Source organism: Syngnathus leptorhynchus, chromosome 15 (genome assembly GCF_054491065.1).
Source record: "Syngnathus leptorhynchus isolate UIUO chromosome 15, UIUO_Slep, whole genome shotgun sequence".
Classification (NCBI taxonomy): Eukaryota; Metazoa; Chordata; class Actinopteri; order Syngnathiformes; family Syngnathidae; genus Syngnathus; species Syngnathus leptorhynchus.
In genome coordinates this window covers 8904119-8921538 of record NC_141209.1, presented here as the reverse complement: position 1 = coordinate 8921538, position 17420 = coordinate 8904119, and the positions used below count along the sequence as shown (strand labels likewise).

The 17420-nt window shown below is 46.9% G+C and overlaps 3 protein-coding genes across 3 annotated transcripts; all 3 read right to left on the bottom strand.

Moving 5' to 3' along the window:
* Nucleotides 1–132: 132 nt before the first annotated feature.
* slc18b1 (solute carrier family 18 member B1) lies at nucleotides 133–5542 on the bottom strand. The gene is made up of 13 exons (XM_085932692.1): nucleotides 5350–5542; nucleotides 4422–4546; nucleotides 3972–4067; nucleotides 3781–3854; nucleotides 3249–3396; nucleotides 2621–2777; nucleotides 2305–2543; nucleotides 2149–2240; nucleotides 967–1062; nucleotides 810–884; nucleotides 565–658; nucleotides 357–406; nucleotides 133–222 (listed from the first exon to the last, which is right to left on the bottom strand). The coding sequence occupies exons 1-13, from the start codon at nucleotides 5384–5386 to the stop codon at nucleotides 168–170; spliced, it is 1338 nt and encodes a 445-aa protein (XP_085788818.1). The 5' UTR covers nucleotides 5387–5542; the 3' UTR covers nucleotides 133–167.
* Nucleotides 5543–5903: 361 nt separating this feature from the next.
* Nucleotides 5904–15021, bottom strand: tulp4b (TUB like protein 4b). The gene is made up of 14 exons (XM_085931935.1): nucleotides 14695–15021; nucleotides 14270–14539; nucleotides 14063–14191; nucleotides 13731–13892; nucleotides 13426–13606; nucleotides 13147–13254; nucleotides 12927–13084; nucleotides 12389–12848; nucleotides 11495–11618; nucleotides 11024–11168; nucleotides 10846–10939; nucleotides 10581–10724; nucleotides 7215–10375; nucleotides 5904–7143 (listed from the first exon to the last, which is right to left on the bottom strand). Exons 1-14 carry the CDS (start codon nucleotides 14710–14712, stop codon nucleotides 7027–7029), a joined length of 5271 nt encoding a protein of 1756 aa, XP_085788061.1. The 5' UTR covers nucleotides 14713–15021; the 3' UTR covers nucleotides 5904–7026.
* A 537-nt stretch (nucleotides 15022–15558) lies between these two features.
* Nucleotides 15559–17410, bottom strand: myct1b (myc target 1b). The gene is made up of 2 exons (XM_085931936.1): nucleotides 17277–17410; nucleotides 15559–16671 (listed from the first exon to the last, which is right to left on the bottom strand). Exons 1-2 carry the CDS (start codon nucleotides 17329–17331, stop codon nucleotides 16187–16189), a joined length of 540 nt encoding a protein of 179 aa, XP_085788062.1. The 5' UTR covers nucleotides 17332–17410; the 3' UTR covers nucleotides 15559–16186.
* Nucleotides 17411–17420: the final 10 nt, after the last annotated feature.

The window sequence follows — 17420 nt, the reverse complement described above, 5'->3', positions numbered from 1 at the left end:
AGTGTGCATTGACTTGAAATTGTACATGATTTGTACATCAATTGTGTCCCGACAAGTACCCAATAATCAAAATATTTTGTGTGTGTGTGAGGTGACATTCCTCTGCTAATGAAGGGTAGGCAACCAGGCTGCTTTCATGCAAGTTGGAACACTTTTACTCAAGGATTTTATTCATCCAAGAGTGGAAGTCTTTCATCCGTTTGTTGCCGCTTGTCGGGAAGCCTGTAGGGGGAAAAAAAGCAAACAAGGTTTTATTTGGGACAGAGAAAATGTTTAAATGTTTCAACTTTTTTTGTCTGCCAACTTTCGGCACATTCTGTACTAATTAGTTTGTACTGTTGAAACATGTCGCTTACCTCTGCGGCGTCCCCGGATGCGAGACGTAGTAGATCCCCAGGAGGAATGCCTGACAACACATTGCATCACACCATCAACATTAATAAATGCGTTTGTGGAAGTCCACAGGGAATAGCAACAATTTTGTTTAAAAGCTTGACTCTGGAAAATAAGAATTGGAGGGAAAAAAAAAAGCTAGGTATCAAAGGTGACACGGATTGGAATTACCGCCAGGAATGCCAAGCCTCCTTGGATGGCGGCTGCCCACTCAAAGTTCAGCCGCTGTGTGATGATGCCACCCATGGTGGGCCCGTAAAACATCCTGCAAACGGGTTACAAGCATACGTTTTAGCTTCCCTATTTATCTGACCAGACTACTTTGCTAGTTAATCAGTCTAGTGCTCTGCATAAATTGAAGCCTCTCATGGATTTTTAAAGCTGATTTCAGACCCGACGAATTTGACCTGACTCACCCTGTAGACCAAACAGCTCCGAACAACCCCGACACCATTCCTAAAGTGCTCAGTCCCTCCTCGAAACCGTTGTCGCTGCACGAGAGAAGGCAAGAAACCAATGATCTCTCTTGACCTTAGCAATGTAAGACCGCGAAACGTTACCCCGGGCACTCACTAGGCGCACTTGATGACCTCTGGGAAAATGGGGATGGCGGTCATGGCCAGGGAAAAGCCAATTACACCCAGCATAACAACCAGCAGCCACAGTTGCCTGAGAATGGAGATTGAAGACGCAGACACACATATTAGTCGGATACAGGACCGAATTGAAGGTACATGCATTCATGTTCCAAAATTTAATTACCATATTTTTCACACCAAAAGGGGCACTGGATTATAAGGCGCACCCTCATTAAATTTTTTATTTTAGAAATGATTTCATATATAGGGCGCACTGGAGTAAAAGGCACATAAAATAGAAGCTATACTGCAACAAACTGAGGTTGACTAGGGTTGGGGTATGCATCCACTAGCCAATAATCAATGAGCCCTCTGTAAACAATCGCGTTTCTATAACTATCTCCTATAAAATGATCAGAACTGACTAAAGTTCGATCTAACGCATTGGTACTGCTTACCTATTTTTCCCTTCCATATCAATCCGTAAATTTACTTGAAACATTAACAGAGCAGCCTATTTTGACATGAAATAGCCTCGTGCATATAGCAGCTATCACTATAGCATTAGCCACCCGCAAACTCCCATGAGCCTCAGCTCGCAGACTCCCATGAACCTCAGAAAAGTGTAAACAATCGCGTTTCTCAAACAAGCTCCTATAAAATGATCGGAACTGACTAAAGTTCGATCTAACACATTGGTACGCTTACCCGACTATAAGGCGCACGGTCGGCTTTTGAGAAAATTTTAGGTCATTAGGTGCGCCTTATAGTCCGGAAAATACGGTACTATACAACTGCAATATTTGCACGGGACATGTAATGATTATTGTCTTACAGTAACTTGTTTTCATAATTTAAGAACCAAATGAGGCCAAGTGGATTTTGCATAATCTTTTTTTGCCGTGGGTTGTGACCTCCTTGTTGGAGGTCTTTCTTTGGTATGCTAATCAGATAAAGTTGGAGAACGTCAAACCGCTGTTGTTGTCATCAATGCAAGTTTTTTTTTTTTTTTTTTTTTACTTCCTAACTGAAAATAAAGCACATAACTGTGCATTTTGGAATTAGTTTGATTCGTTGGCTTTGAGCTTTATCAGTGTGTGCAACACTTTGTTCCAGTTGGGGTTGTTTTGAAAGTGCTTCATGAATAGTGCTGCGCTTCCACATAGTTGCAAAGTACCTTGGTATGTTGAGAAAAGGGGCAGGCCCCATCAAGAGGAAGCCGGCAGCCGTGGCAACACCTCCAATCACCATGAACCAGCTCCTAGACGCCTAAAGGTCAAAGGCTGACGCTTAAAAAGACTCCTCGTAAGTAAAGATGGCTTTTCATACTCACGGGGTATTTATCTGTGAAGAAGCCTATCAGCGGGGAGCCCAGCGAGTACGGGAAGGACAGACCCAGCATGATGAGGCCCACGTAACCGGCGGACAGTTGGAACTGTTCCACAGCGTACAGAGACAAGGTGGCATCCAGGAAGCCCAGACCCGAGCTCAGGGTGAAGATGATGTAGCAGAGCAGGATGATTTTCAGGTTTTTGAGAAGTCTCAGAAAGGAGCTCTTTGATGAGGCGGCATCTGAGAAGTTACTGGCAGTTTACTGATCAGACCTGACTACTTTGCTGGCGAAACTAAAAACCAACATGGGATCATACCAACGGAAGGGAGGATGTAGATGTTGAGTGGCACCATAATCAACAGGAAACAGCCAAGCACCATGAAGGGAACCTCGTATCCAAAGGACTGGTAGAACCATCCTCCTACGGGCGGTCCCAGTATGAGGCCCAGGCCAGTAAACACTTCCAAACTCCCCTGCATGGGCAAGTGCACAGCAAGTGCTGTATTCAGTCACATGAGCATTTTCCACATGTCCACTCTGACAAGACACAATGACCAATATACGGAACAAAAAAAGAAGATCAGAACCCGTGGCCATGTCCGACTAGACCGCCCCTGTGAGCTGATTGCCAACAGTTAAGGCAAGGACTAAAAAGCTAGCTTGTTGGCTAAAGTACATTGCTGTAGAACCCTTACGTCTTTTAGCAATTGCGTGTATTTTTAAAGCTCAAACTGAGTTGCATAGTTTCCCCCATAACACATTCCCTATTGATCAAACCCGACCAGTTAATTCCACACGCAGTAATCCTTACGTGCTTGCACTGGCGAGCATTTCCCAAGGAAACAGCCGACGGGGAATGCAACAGCAGCTCTCAAACGTGAGCGCTCGTGATCACGCCGTGTAAACAACATGCCTGACCAAGACAAAGGGACGTCTACACTCACCAAAACAGTCGCAACATTGTTTGGGAATACTTTTGCCGAGAGGGCAAATGAAGAGGTCATGGCGGCGGCAAAGCCAACAGCGTCCACCGACCTCACGATGATGCACAAGGCGATGAAAACGCTACCGGCAGGAACTCTGTCCAGCAGCCTGTCAGAAGAAATCAATCCCAGTCTTTTAAGTTAGTGGTTCTCAAACAGAGCCCTGAGGACCGCCAAATATCAGCGAGTCATAGTCTGAGGGACCGCAAAATAATTTGGACTAAATTAAGTCGCATTGTTTGAAGAAAAATGCATACCTGCATAACCATAGCATTATACATATTTTTTAAAGAACTTTTTATGTGGACAAACTACGTCTTTGTTCTTTGAACAGTTTTTTTTTTCTCAAAAAAGGAGCAGTAGTTATATTTACCGTCATCATATTTGATTGATTTGATTGCGAGGAATTTGAGAAGGTCAATGGGAAAAGCTCCCTGCCGGCAAAATTTGAAGAACCCTAATATGAATTCTGATTGCAAAAGACAATTGTCACCCAAAGAGTATGGTGCAGCCTGACGACACAAAGAGTCCTGTGATGAGCATCATTTTTGCGCCAATTTGAACAATCTGATAGAGAGAGGGGAAAAGAACAAAGACGCAGTAAGTGTGCATGTAGTGAATGCACATCCAATCATACGCATTACACACATATACATAACATACATAAGAACATGCTGTACTTACATAGCGGCCCAAGATCAGCGAGCCAATCAGATTGCTCACAGCGTAGCAGCCGAAAATTACGCCCACCATTGTCTGAGATGCGCCTTTCTTTTCTGCCTGCGCACAAACATTCATTGCGCACCAGAACTCTTAAATCTGTGTGCCAACCAGGCAGAGGATAAAGAATATATGTCTGTGTATCGTGATATTGTCTCGCTACAAATGTTCCAGCACCCTATGCATTCAAATATCTGTTGCTTGGGTTATAAATCCCACAACTATATGATGTTTACTGCTAGCCAGTTTGTTGGGTTTTGGATCATGTTTTCAACTTAACTTATCTAGCTAGCTTGGCACTTTTTCTCTTGAATACTGATGCAAGCACTGAGAGAACTCATGAAGGTTCTTTAAGGCCCTTAACTGAGACACACTTTTCAGGGTAGCCCTGGGGTCCGGTTTAGGAGCATGTACCTCTATAGGGAAGAAGGGTCCCAGTATGGAATAGCAGATCATGGAGCTAAAGTTGACGGACGCCATGGATATCAAGGTGAGGATCTGCTGTTTTGTCATCCTTGCCGGAGGCTGCCTCGACTCCTCTTTTTTTTTTAAAAAAAGTTGAAACATTATGCTTGTATATTTGGGCTGCAAATAAATGATAACATATTCAGGAATGTCCCATTTTCTGAATAACATGCTAATAATGTTTAACGTCACTTGCCCTGGATCCAAACAACAGATGCTGATCACTAGATGAAGCTCATCTCCAATTTTTGTACTACTTTCTTCTCTCAGTGGTACACTCCCTTGTTATTTTGACAGCTGAATGAAGATTCAATCTTACGTTCGCTCCCTGGTGGTTAGCTGACTACTGCCTGAGAAAATCCTTAGATAATGTAGCAGAGCATCAGCATACCCATTACAATTGTGACAAATTGTACAGCTCTAATATCTAATGGAATAAATGCTCATATAAAATACACCACTTTATTCTGGAAATGTTGTCATTTTAATCTTTTTTTTAACAAAATATACAACTTGGTTCTTGTAAGAATCATTTTCAAAAATACACAATTACTAAATCAGCAAACATTGTTTCATCATTGTGTTGTGCCAAACCAGTGGGGGGAAAAACACACTATAAAATTTGCAATATAAATTCACTTATATTGAAGTTTATTTTCCCCTTATTTGTTTTTACAATAATACAACTTGTCTTTTTTAAGAATCCCAAACTCCATACAATCAGTGGCACTGCTTTTTGTATTGATCATCAAAATCCGTAATAGAAAACAGGGTTGCAAACCAGATTAAATCCCAAACCGCGAATCTGTGCAGTGACGATAATCACTATTGCACAATGCTGCGCCTTATCAAAATGCCTTGGGCAAAAGTAACCAACCTTGTGGCTGAAGGTCTGCCTCCACTTCTGGCTGCATTTTCGTTCTTTAGTGAACGACTTGCAGCGGGTTGCTATAAAAATGGTGCGGTCGTCGAAAAGATAAAAGAGAATTTGGCTGACATTGACAAGCACTCGGGAAAATTCACACGCCGATGTTCACTTTCACTTGCTTTACTTTTAACTTCCCATGTTAAGACAGAACCGCGGCGGCTGCTTCCGTGAGCGTCTTCAAACTAAAAGTGCTGGCAATTCTAGTCATAATTAGCAAAAAGCAAAGACTATCTAGCATAATAATAAGTTATTTAGGTGAGTTCATGACAAATATTACAATGAAAAACATTCTATAAAAATAATGAAGTTCTTCATATAAATGCAACCATCTAAAACATTTTTTTTTGGAATGGAAGTTTTGGAATTCTCCAACATTTAGATATGGAAATCAAATAAGACAAAGTGGAATGCAAAACCTTTTGAATAGATCTTTAATTTACCTTTTCACTTATAATATTTTATCCGGCCTAAGGGTCCATTTCAAATTTAGATCTATGGTCACATCTCATATTTGCTTTTTTAAACACAAATTAATAGGAGAAAGAAAACTTAACAAATATATCATAAATCAATATTGCAGATCACTGACACGCGTAGTCACAAAAAAAAATTCAAGAGCAGCATGACATTAAAGGCAATCTTAAGCGATCATGAGCAAGGTAGTTTCTTTGTACATTAGCACCAGATCTAACAGTTGGTTTCGATAATGCACGATTATCTGATGTTGAATCCTGTTGTAATGTTTCTATGCTGACATCTTCAATAAACCTTTATCAGTGCAAAAGTATAAATCTATGAGTAAAAAGTGTACAGTGTTCCGCCACATATTCATTTAGTCACAGATTTTTATTTCTAACATTGTAGGAAAAAAAAAGTGCTTTGCTGCCATGTTGTGGCATCCATCGGCATTACCTTTGAGGGTGCCGAGGGGTGAATAGAGGGGGAACACTGCACTTGGAAAAAAAAATGCAGCAAGTAATTTATTTATTTTTTGCAGTTGGTAGCACACAATTAGCACTGACTGACACATTCTAATAGAATATTTCAAGTAGCATCACAACACAAAGCCATTTCTTGTTTTTTTGCAAAAACGTCGTATATGAATGTTTAAAAAAATGATTCAAATTAACGTCCTTGAGACTTTTTTTAAATTTATATTGTTACGATAAACACCGACCAAATTTCGTTTTGATTGTTGAAGTTGATGTAAGAGACTGGACTGGAATTAAAGATTAATAATATATGCACCACTTCATAGAAGTACCATGAATAAAAAAAAAAATACAAACTCTGACACTCAATACATTCATCATAGCGTGTGAACAATAGGTAAACAAAACCAAAAAAAAAGTAGAAATATATTTGATAAGACCACATTTTCTTTTAAACAAGATCCCAAATAATGCCATTGCATCTCAGTATGGAATTTGTAATATTGTAGTTGACCTAAATATATTTCAACCTTATAATTGGGGTTATTTGTTACTTGTTTCAATAGAATATTTTGAACATTCATCAAAGTGCTCATGTCATAAGTGTGATCATGTAAAATGGTGTTAAATGACCCAAAATGGTGCAACAGATACTGATAAGATGTATGAGCATTATTAAAACAACAACAAAAGTTCACTTCAGTCGTTGAGTCACATTGGCCAAGGCCACGGCAAACGCCTGGACCGCCGAGAAGGGATACTGGAAATCCAGGATGTAGGCGTTCCCATCAATGCGTCCGAACTGCATCACCTAAAGAATTGTCAGGATGTAAATACAGTAAAGAAACAAATGGTACCACCCGTAACTTGCCATCAAAATACCTGTCGGCCGTCGAGCTCAATCTGGAAGTTCTTAGCGGACTCCTGTGTGACCCGTCCTCCAAAGTCCAGCTGGTAGACCTGTGTGGCTTCATTCCACAGAGGCTGCTTGTTGGCCATCACATAGACGAAGCCCTGGCTGCCTAAACTACGGTCCTCACGTTCGTTGGCCTTGCGGCACTTAATTTCCTCCAGCTCGCTGGCCATACGAAGGCTACGCTTGTTCTTCCAGCTCTTCTTGCTGCTCTGGTTCAGTTCATCGCCGCTGATAAAAAGCTCTGGCTCACTCTCTGAGCTGTCCTGGAATTCGTTGGCAGCCCGGCTCATCTTCTTGGTTCTGTTGAGTTGCTCCCGGGGTCCCTTGGGCTTCTTCTTTTCTCTGCTGCCCAGTCGCGGGCTGGCGATCAGAGAGTTGAAATCAGACAGTGCGCGACCATCTTTTCTGGACACCGAGGACATGTTGGCCTCCTCGGCTCGGCTGTCCAGTCTCTTGCGACTTTTTTTGTTGAAACGGTCTGACTCCTGCGTGACAGGACTTTCGTTGAGAGATGGTGGCTCCGGAAAGCTGTTCCCAGACTCTGCCAGATCTTCTGTGACGCATTTAGAGGGAGGTAACTCGGAGGGTGGCGGCGGAGGGGGCAGAGGGGGTGGCGGAGGTGGTGCAGTCGAAGGGGGTGGTGACAGAATGGGCTTCTCCAATATCGGATGAGTTTTGGTTGGAAGAGGTGGTGCGGGAGGGTCCTGCCTAGGTGGCGGACAGGGGTATGGGTTCCACGGATGCAAGTTGACAGCGTGCAACTGAAGTCCGGCGCAGGAGCTGGCCCCTGGGTACATTGGGGGAAGGGTGCAGCACGCCAAGTTAGCCAGACTTGTGGAGTACCCTGTCGATAAAACCAAATTGGAGTCCTGTTGAGCAAATGGAACAGGAAGAACCACTTCGCGTGGAGCACACTGCGGTGGGGGGTTCTGTAAGGTCTGCATGGGAGGTCTACTGTGGCCCACACCGGGAGGGAAGGGAGAAAGAGATATCTGGTAGCCTGATGGGAATGTGAGGGTGCTTGTGCTGGGACTGGATGGGGGCTTAGTTGTAAGGACAAACGGGAACCGTGTCACATCCAAGTGCTGGGCCTGGCCGAGGATGAGAGGAGGCGGTTTGTGAGGAGGCGGCGGCGGGACCAGCATAGTTTGTTCTGGGGCGAGCCAGAACTCCTCTGCGGCGGAGGCGTCCCACTGGTAAGGTGGAGGGCGTTTTGCGATGAGGCCGACGTCACCGAGGGTCATCTGCCGGATGGGCTTGTCCAGGTGACAATGTTGACTCAGAGTCTCGTCCTCTGTGAAGGCGGAGTTGACGTACACGGTTCTGTCCCGACTTGTGTCCGTGGAACCCAGGAGGCTGTAGGATGATTGGGAGGGGTTTTTGGAGTGGACAATGATTGTGCTGTGGTGTGCTCCTTTGCCTGGGGGGAAGTCCTGTCTGACCACTGTTCCACCGGCAATGCCGCTACTGGATGTTCCACCTCCGCTAACACTAACGCTAGTGCTGCTGCTGTTGCTGCTGCACTGTGTGCACGTGTACAACGCGGTGGGCAACCTCTGCTGGTAGGTCAAACCCAACGCGCTGTTCATCTTGGCCTTGGTGGGAAGCGTCCTGGAGGTGTCCATCATGGAGGGAACTTTGAGCGTCATGTCGCGGCGGTCGCGGCGCAGAGTTGCATGAATCAGACTGCTCTCCAATCTCTGTGGCGGAGAAGTGAGGGTAGCTGGGACTTGATTAGCCGGATCGGGATAAGGGGGTGGGTCGCCACTTGGTATGGAGTACCGTGGGACTGACAGACGGCTGAGTGTTGCTGAGCTGTAGGGAAGGTGAATCTTTTCATTCTCAGAGGAGGTTACCTTCAGCGTGGCCGAGCCATGGGCAGTGTACGCATTTTGGTTGCGGACGAGGCGCCTCCGGGGGCGGCAGACTTCCTCCACGTTGCCGCTGCTGTCGAACGTAGTGATCCTTTCATACCCGAGAGGCGTCTGGTACTGTATGGTCACCGGCTGAAGCAAAAAGTTGTCCTTCTTCAGGCAGGTATCCGGAGCCAGGATGCTTGGGCTGTCACAATCCGTGACCAGTGTTTGAGCCGTCGCTTCCGCCGTGGCTGCCGCTGATGCTACCGTACCCGGGTACGGAGGAGGAGGATTCACCTTCCTCACCTGAATCTCCACAGAACCACCATCTCTGGTACTAAAAGAAGGTGGTAAAGTCCGAGGCAGGCTTGGCTTCAACACGTGCTCCCGGTCCAGTCCGGGCTCGTTGGTTGGCGGCAGAGGGAGCGGAGGCAGGAGATGTATCTGCTGTAGAGAAATGGTGGGGTAGCCACTGGGCGCCGGGGGCAGTGTCATTTGCATCTTCAGCTGCTGCTGCATTTGCTGGTGCTGCCTTTGCATTTGTTGGTGCTGCTGCTGGATCTGCTGGTGCTGCTGCTGGAGCTTTTGCTGTTGCTGTCTCATCTCCTGAATCTGCTGGCGGATCTGCTGCTGCTGTTGCTGCATCTGCTGCTGCTGCTGTTGCATTTGTTCATGCTGCATCTGCATTTGATGCTGCTGCTGCTGGATCTGTTGCTGCTGCTGAAACTGGTGGTTCCCCGCCACCGGTGGTGGATTCTGCGGCATCTGTTGGTGCTGCTGGACTTGGTGCTGCTGCTGATGTGGAGGCTGTTGGTGGTGAAGCTGTTGAAGATGATGCCGTTGCTGCTGCTGGGCCTGCGAGGATTGTGACTGCTGCCTGGACTGCAGCTGCTGTTGGCGAGGCGGCTGCAGCCGCGGCTGCGGCGGGGGATGATGAGGCGGTGGCGGGGGAGGTAGCGTACCAGGTAGAAGCGGACCCATCTCCAGCCTATTGAAGATCACCTGCCCGGGATTTGGGTATCTGGCCGGAACGGGATACGGTGCGGCAGTCTGGCTGTGGTCCGAAACAGGGACGGAGACAGATGCGGCTGCCGCCGCTGCACTGGTCGTAGGATTGATGAGAACATCGAGCTGAATGTTCTGATTGGCCAGGAGAGACTGGACCAGGCCGATGCTCTGAGTGGGCGACATGGCCTGAGCTGGGCTGTGGATGGGAGCGATGGGAATGTTGACAGTGCAGGGCGGGTTGTCTCCTGACGATGAGCCCATCACTTCACACAAGGAGAAGTCGGTTAGTAGAAGCCAACAAGTACGACGGACTTTGTTTCTGTGCTCATTTGTCAGGGTTACTACTTATTTATTTTTACAGGTTGAATCAGCACTTTTACCTTTACCAGTCTGTTTTGAAACAACTTTTAAAAGCCATCTTTGCTTTTACCACATGAAAGACATATGAGGTGTTGATATATGATGAACCTGGTAAGTCATCCTCATCCTCGCTGAACACGTTGGGGTTAAACACAGGCAGGCTCATGAAGTCATGCGATATCTTGCGCACCTCCGGCAGGTAAATGGTCATCTGCCGTGGTTGCAAATGAAGCAGACTCGTCTTGTAGATGACTAAAAAACCCAAACACAGCAACACTCAGCCAACATTCAGTCAATTTGTGATGGCAATCGGTACCAGACGTCATGGCTGCTGTAGCAACATTTTTTTGTTTTTTTTTATAAAGTCACTTACCTGCGCCAAGATTGGCGGGCAAAAACGAAGCCAGTCCCACAATTTTGAACTTGGTCCCCCAAATGTTGGATGTAACCTGAGCCAAGTAATTGTGCTGCAGAGCACAGTGATGGAAGATAGTCTCAAAATAAAAATGCTACTGCTTATGTTATGTGCTCACAGGTAGCGCATGTTGTACCTCGGTGAGTCCGTCCATGGAAAACTCCCGGCGTGTCAGGCTGGGTGATCGAACCAGCGGCTTCTTGGATGGCAACCGAGGGGACCGCTGGCCCTCCTGGTGGGCGCGGGACAGTTTTGGAGATTTGCGCACTTCCAAGTTCATTCTATGCAGCAAAAATAATGTCATTTGCTGTTATCTTATCAATCAATACAGTCAGACTTAAATGGTGTAAAAATCTGGACTATCGACAGAAACCTGATAAGGATCCTGATCATTTGAATCAGCTTTGTATACCATAAATGTTAGCATCATCAAGCAAGTGGAAAATGCTAAATAGAATTTTGTGCTTCAAATCATCTGTTTAATTGTTTTCTACAAGAGTAATGCCGGAAAATGAGTTTAAAATACCTCTTTATGGTTCAAACTATGGATATAGGCAATTATACGTAAATATATATGAATACGTGCTTGGTCATTAAGCCCGCCCACCTGTTTCCCCTGGAAAACTTGGGTGACTTTTTGCCAACCCATTCATCACTCAACTCCACATCACTCGAGTCGGAGCAGTTGCAGCTGTCAGCGTACGAGATCATGGGGTTGACGCACACCTCCTCTAAAAGAGAACACGTGAGGAAAACTGAGTTCATTTCCAATGACCACACCCAAAGTCAAAGTCCCAATGATCATCGTCACACACTCATCTGGGTGTGGTGAAATTTGTCCTCTGCATTTAAGCCAGCCCTGTGTGATTTTGATCCAGCCCCTGGGGAAGAGGGGAGCAGTGAGCAGCAGTGGTGCCTTGCTCGGGAATCATTTGATGCTTTAACCGCCCCAATTCTAACCCATAATGCTGAATGCCAAGCAGGGAGGCAATAGGTCCCATTTTTATAGTCTTTGGTATGACCCGGCCAGGGTTTGAATCCATAACCTTCCAGTCTCAGGGTGGACACTCTACTACTAGGCCACTGAGCCTGATGACCTTCATTCGTTCATTCAAGAAATGACTTAAAGAGAACCAGTTTAACAAAGTCGGCCAAAAGAGATGAAAATCTGCGACCAAATGCCATCATCCGAAGAAATTCAAAAGGGCCCCAAAGGAACCCAGGACAACATCTGCAGAACTGCAACATGCTACAGAACTTAACTTCCTTCAGGTCAGTGTGGCCCAGACTTAAGATTAGTAAAAGACTGGGCAAAATTGACACGGCAGAGGTTCAAAACAAACCAAAAAGTCATTCTATGTACCATTGTTTTTTTGTTATTGTAAACTAATTCAGGAGTAAATTTAAAATCTAAAAATAGGACAAACCTCTGGTGTTTCAATTGCTTAAAAAGAGAAGAGAACCAATCCACCATGCTTTGAGTGAAGTGCAGCCTCCTCACCCGCTTTGCTGTCAGTTTTGGGGTCCATGATGACAAACTCAGGCCTCAATTTGCTGATGCGCCGGCCCTTCAGGATGGGCACCAGCCCTCCCAGGTACTCCAGGTAGAGGGTATAGCACGGGCCACCCACCTCGGGGCTGTCCTCCGCCCGCTTCATGGTGCAGTGCAGCCGCTCGTTGCCCGTCGTGGGGTAGCTGACAAAGTCTCGGATGTTGTTGGGGTCCGGAATAGGAGGCTTGATGGTGGGGATGAAGGCGGTGGTGACGTAGGAGCAGAGCAGCGAGGGCATGTTGAGCTTGCCCACGTCCTTCTCCTCCCGCAGGGCGCTGGCGATGCCCTGTTGGCACAACAGCTGCAGGCTGGCCACGCGGTGCTCCACGCGCACCACGTACAGGGCTGGACCGCAGGCCAAAAACAGCCGCGAGTCCCGGTGACCCCAGCAGATGGTGGTGATGGGTCGCTGAAACCACCAGTGCAATTTAAGCGGGCGATTTCGGGTCGCTGCCAATTTGCCAACATCCCTCAAGGCCTTTGGTACCTGTGCAGGCGTTTCAAGAGTGTAGATGTGTTCCCCTTGCACGTTGTAGAACTTCACCAGAGCGTTCCTGGTCAAGCCAGCGTCGGAAAGCAGCCCGTGTCTCTCCATGCCGGCCACGGCCAAGAGATCGCCCTGGGAACACCACTGCGCCTCCACATCTGAAAATGTCATGGGGGGGGGGGGGTCAAGCAGGCCAAAACAAGCCTCTCCTTTACTGTACCTTTTAAGCCTGAACGAATGACGGCAGGGGACAGGTCATCGTAGTTATTCATCAAGCTGATTTCCCCCGATAAGAAGGTGACCGTCAACAAAGGCTTGACTCGCCGCACTAAATGCATCAACATCAAGCCACAGCAAATGTTAACCAGATGCGGTCACACAAATTCCAATGAAGCCACTTGCCAGTCTTCCAAGATCAAGCGCTTATGACATCAAAATTAAACAAAATTCTCTGTTATATATACTGTTTTTTTGTTATTAATATACCGTTTTAGAGTACCTAAAGGCAGGAAGTTGTCGTCGGAGTCGGTATCGCTCTCAGTGCTGTCCTCCACCAGGAAGTCAGGGCAGTTCCAGGACATACCCACGATGCCGTCGGATTCGTGCAGCAGCACGTGGGCCAGCATACGGCCGTGGCAGTCCATCACGATCACCTGGCCGTCAGCCGTCCCGAACAACACCTGAAACGCGCCTCTCATGTTGCTACAGCTCTTTACCGACAAGCGCCGACCTTTTTCAAGCTGACAGTCGATCACGGTTGGTTTTGTAAGTGCGTTTGTAAGAGAATTTCAGTAGTGTGTCCACCTGCTGGTCGTCTGGCGTCCAAATGCCACACGTGATCTGGCTCTCCAGGTTGATCTCAGAAGACCAGTGCCGCTGACCACTAACCGAGCCCACCAGCACGAAACCGTCGCGGTAGGCGATGAGAGCTTGAGTTCCGTCATGGGACCACGTGAAGTCGCTGACCTGCGGCAGGCAGTACAAAGGTCACAACGCGGAGATGCCTCAATGCCCGCCAAAACGTAACAAGCCCAATTGGCCCTTTGTCAACATTGATGACGTGAAGGACTGAAGCAAAATGCAAAAGCGAAGGTGACTCATGCTTGCATGGTGGTGGACCTTTTTGCCACACTTACTTGGGCTCCTCTGTCGTTGACCAGCTCCACAGACCATCTGCCCTCGTATTGAATCCACACGAAAATCCCTCCCTCCATATCGCACGTAGCCAACTTCTGGAACGGTTCATTCCAACGCACCAGCACAACCTTCAACACAAACGAGCAACAAATACCAACTATTTGGTACCTTCAAACGGAACGCACTTGATCGTGTGTAAGTCGTACCTCGCTATTGTGTCCCCTGAGGTTGAAGTTGATCCTCTGCGGGGTGCTCCTGTCCCTGCGGCAATGACTGGAGGTGAAGGTGACGCCCACCACGCCGCGGCCGTTGCCGGTGGCGAGCCATCCCTCCTCGTAATAGCGCCGGCGGCACACGGGCTTGTCCTTCTCGCTCTTGGGCACTCGGCCCTTCCACGACAGGCACAGGATGTTGGAGTCGCTGCACAGGATGGGACCGTGTTCCACGGCCGCCAACATCCCTACTGAGTGGCCCGGCTGCACGGAGACACGACACGACCGAGTTAGGCCAGCCTCGCCGGACACTTCATTAGGTACGCTTCAATTTGCTCGCCGTACAGCTGGCTCAGAATTGGCTGCAATGGCACTTCCAAGTTGAATCTGGCGGAATAGAGGTCTGGTGGATCACCTACCTCATAGCTTCTGGACATGTTGAGTCAAAAAGCCTCCGTGGAAGGCGTCCATATTTCCATTCAGATGAGAAGCCCTTAATGGACGCTGGCAATGGGCTGGCTTTCTCGTTTTGTCTCTCCCGGAGTGGACGTGAAGGCCTTGGCGACCATTCGGCTCAGAGTTTGACGCCACTGGCCCAAATGTCTCCCTCCTGTTACAATGAAAGATTTAAATGAGTATCTTTTCATCCAGCCTACAGTATAAGGGATGACACTCTTCGGGAAATAATCATCATTCCGCAGCATGAACCTTCAGTCTTCTTTTTTTTTTTTTTTTTTAATATTACATCTTTATATAAATGTGTCTCTATGCAACAGCAGCACCGCACTGATAGAATTGGCCCGTCGCCATGCCGACAACACAGCCTGTTCATCCGATTGTGACATCATCACACCCTCCGCCGTCACCCCATCACTCGTGCAGATCCTCAATTTTCACCTCCTCCGTGTGCATGTTCATGGCAGAAATTGCCTGCATTTATGTTTTGACTGACTGGCGGAAAATACAGCGGGATATGCTAACGGTGGGAAAAAAAGACAGCAAGACGAGCATAATTCGTAATAATGGAAATTTGCATTCGAAGGACAAGCACGATGCAGTCGGACGTACCAGTGATGCTGATGATTCCGATCCAGGCGCTGGCTGGCTGGCTGGCTGCAGCGAGCTTGTCTGTCGCCTTGCAGTGCGCTCCTCCGTTTGCGCACTTTAGGTGGGAGCGCGAGGCGAGAGGCGCGAGGGGCGGGGCTGCTTGTTTCCTGAGCCGGTTGCAGTCAGCCAAGCCGACTCGCTCAATGCGCGGCGAATTGTCAGGCGGACAGTTGAGACGAAAAATACGACAAACAAAAAAAAGCGCCTGAGCGCCCTGACGCAGGCACCACATCTGCCTAAGTAGCTCAAAATAAAACTCTTTCTTTTTTCTCTGGAGTATTTATTAAGAGTAAAGTGTTTAGCGTGTTCAGAGATCTCTGATCCTCGAGGATATTAATACACGTTAAAAAGATTTGTTGTAGACGGGATATTCTTGGCTCAGGGCAAAATTGACCTGCAACAACCTGCGTGGAAAATGAGAAGCAATCCAAACCTATAAACTTCACTTTGCAGACATCCTGCATTGCTTCTGAATGAAAAGAATTGCAGTAATATTGGTAATTTTTTTGTCAAGGATAAAAAAATACAGGGCTGTGAGTGTTATAAGATCTGCCTACACACGTTTTTGTTAAACATTTGTGTTCAATTTGCTTAAATTGTCAACCATCTAACTGTTAGCGAGCCATTATAAGGTAGCAGGAAGCTAGCGGGGGCTGTTCTGAAGGCACATGTTCAGTTTAAGTCTCAAAAAGCTACCGTATTTAGAAACAAATCTCAAAATTGCGCGCCTCACAGGGTCGTTAAAGCGACACACTTCCCTCAGATAGAATCTTAAAAAAAATGATGACTTGACTGTGGGTGGCTTCAAGTGCAGGACTCTTGGAATGCATGGATGATGCTGTTATAGGCAGGCGGCGGCGTTTGGGAAGGCAGGAACCCCTTGAGTCCGTTCCCACCCAGCCAGAAGGAGTGGCGCTTGTCAGGGACCAGGGCCGCCGAATCGGTCGAGTCCTCGGCCGGGCTCGCCTGGGTGTCCGCTGCCATCTCCAGACTGCCTTTCCTGGGCATAGGTCGAAAGGTGGACGTCTCTGGTCCCAGTTTGCTCCCCACAGGTCCCACCGGCTCCAGCGAGGGCTGGCGGTAGACACTGAGGAAAGTGCTACGGTACAGGCCTAGCTGCCCATCTGCCGGGATTTGCGAGTGTGAAGATCTGCCGGCTTTCTTGCGCGAGTGTCGGGTGATTAGGGCGGTGGCCCGGCGGCGAGACGCCCACGTCAGCAGGACGTAGACCAGGGCGCCCAGAAGCAGGCCCACTAACACCGACAAGCAGAAGGCCAGGATCATGTCGCCTGGGAGGGAGACAATGCCGAGTCTTAGGCATGCAGCCAATTCATTGAAAAATCACAACACAGATGAAAAAAACTCTTTGGGTGCTTTCGTAGGGTGCTTGAGGATATTGTCCAGTTAGTTTGGAAGTCAGAATTCATTCTACTTTAGTCAGCAGTGAAAAACGGTTTTATTTTTTATTCATGGTATATATATATTTTTTTTTTATCAATTTTTATCGTTTTTCCAAGTGTTTTCAAATCAAGATTTTTTTTCTGTGTGATTAAAACAAAAGCTCACACTTTTAGTACTGGCTTCCCTTTTTCTTTCATCACTGGAAACAAATATGACTAAACATTTTTTTAAAAATCACTCCCAAAATAATTAGTAGTTAAACATTACAGTTTTCTTCTATTTCCATGTTGCGAATTTTTTTTAAAAATTCAAAACCTGTGAAGATGTTCATGTCCCAAACATATTTACTCCTATAAGAAAGAATAAGAAGCGCATGGCCATTAAGCTCAACAACAAACATCGTCTCGACTATCGACAAATCTCCAAAAGTGTTGACCAACAAAGTCTCAGATCCAAAACAAAACAAAACAAAACAAAAAACGCTCTCACTCACCCGTATTAAAAGATCGGAGTATCTCCAGAAAGGGGTCAGTCTGGTTGTGTGCCATCTTTGCCAGCGTTTCTCCACCAGCACCTTTCAGAGCAGCTTCTGCTTCTTGCACAACTGGCTCTGGAGGAAACTTTGCAGTCACGCTTC

Coding starts and splice junctions, on each gene's coding strand:
- myct1b (XM_085931936.1), bottom strand. CDS start 17,331: ATGGCACACAACCAGACTGACCCCTTTCTGGAGATACTCCGATCTTTT. Junction 16,672..17,276: donor ACTCCGATCTTTTAATACGG/GTGAGTGAGAGC, acceptor TCTCCCTCCCAG/GCGACATGATCCTGGCCTTC.
- slc18b1 (XM_085932692.1), bottom strand. CDS start 5,386: ATGCAGCCAGAAGTGGAGGCAGACCTTCAGCCACAAG. Junction 1,063..2,148: donor CCTTTTCTCAACATACCAAG/GTACTTTGCAAC, acceptor CTCCATTCTCAG/GCAACTGTGGCTGCTGGTTG. Junction 407..564: donor GAGGCTTGGCATTCCTGGCG/GTAATTCCAATC, acceptor ATGTGTTGTCAG/GCATTCCTCCTGGGGATCTA.
- tulp4b (XM_085931935.1), bottom strand. Junction 13,255..13,425: donor CGACAACTTCCTGCCTTTAG/GTACTCTAAAAC, acceptor TGATGCATTTAG/TGCGGCGAGTCAAGCCTTTG. Junction 12,849..12,926: donor CTCTTGAAACGCCTGCACAG/GTACCAAAGGCC, acceptor TGGTGGTTTCAG/CGACCCATCACCACCATCTG.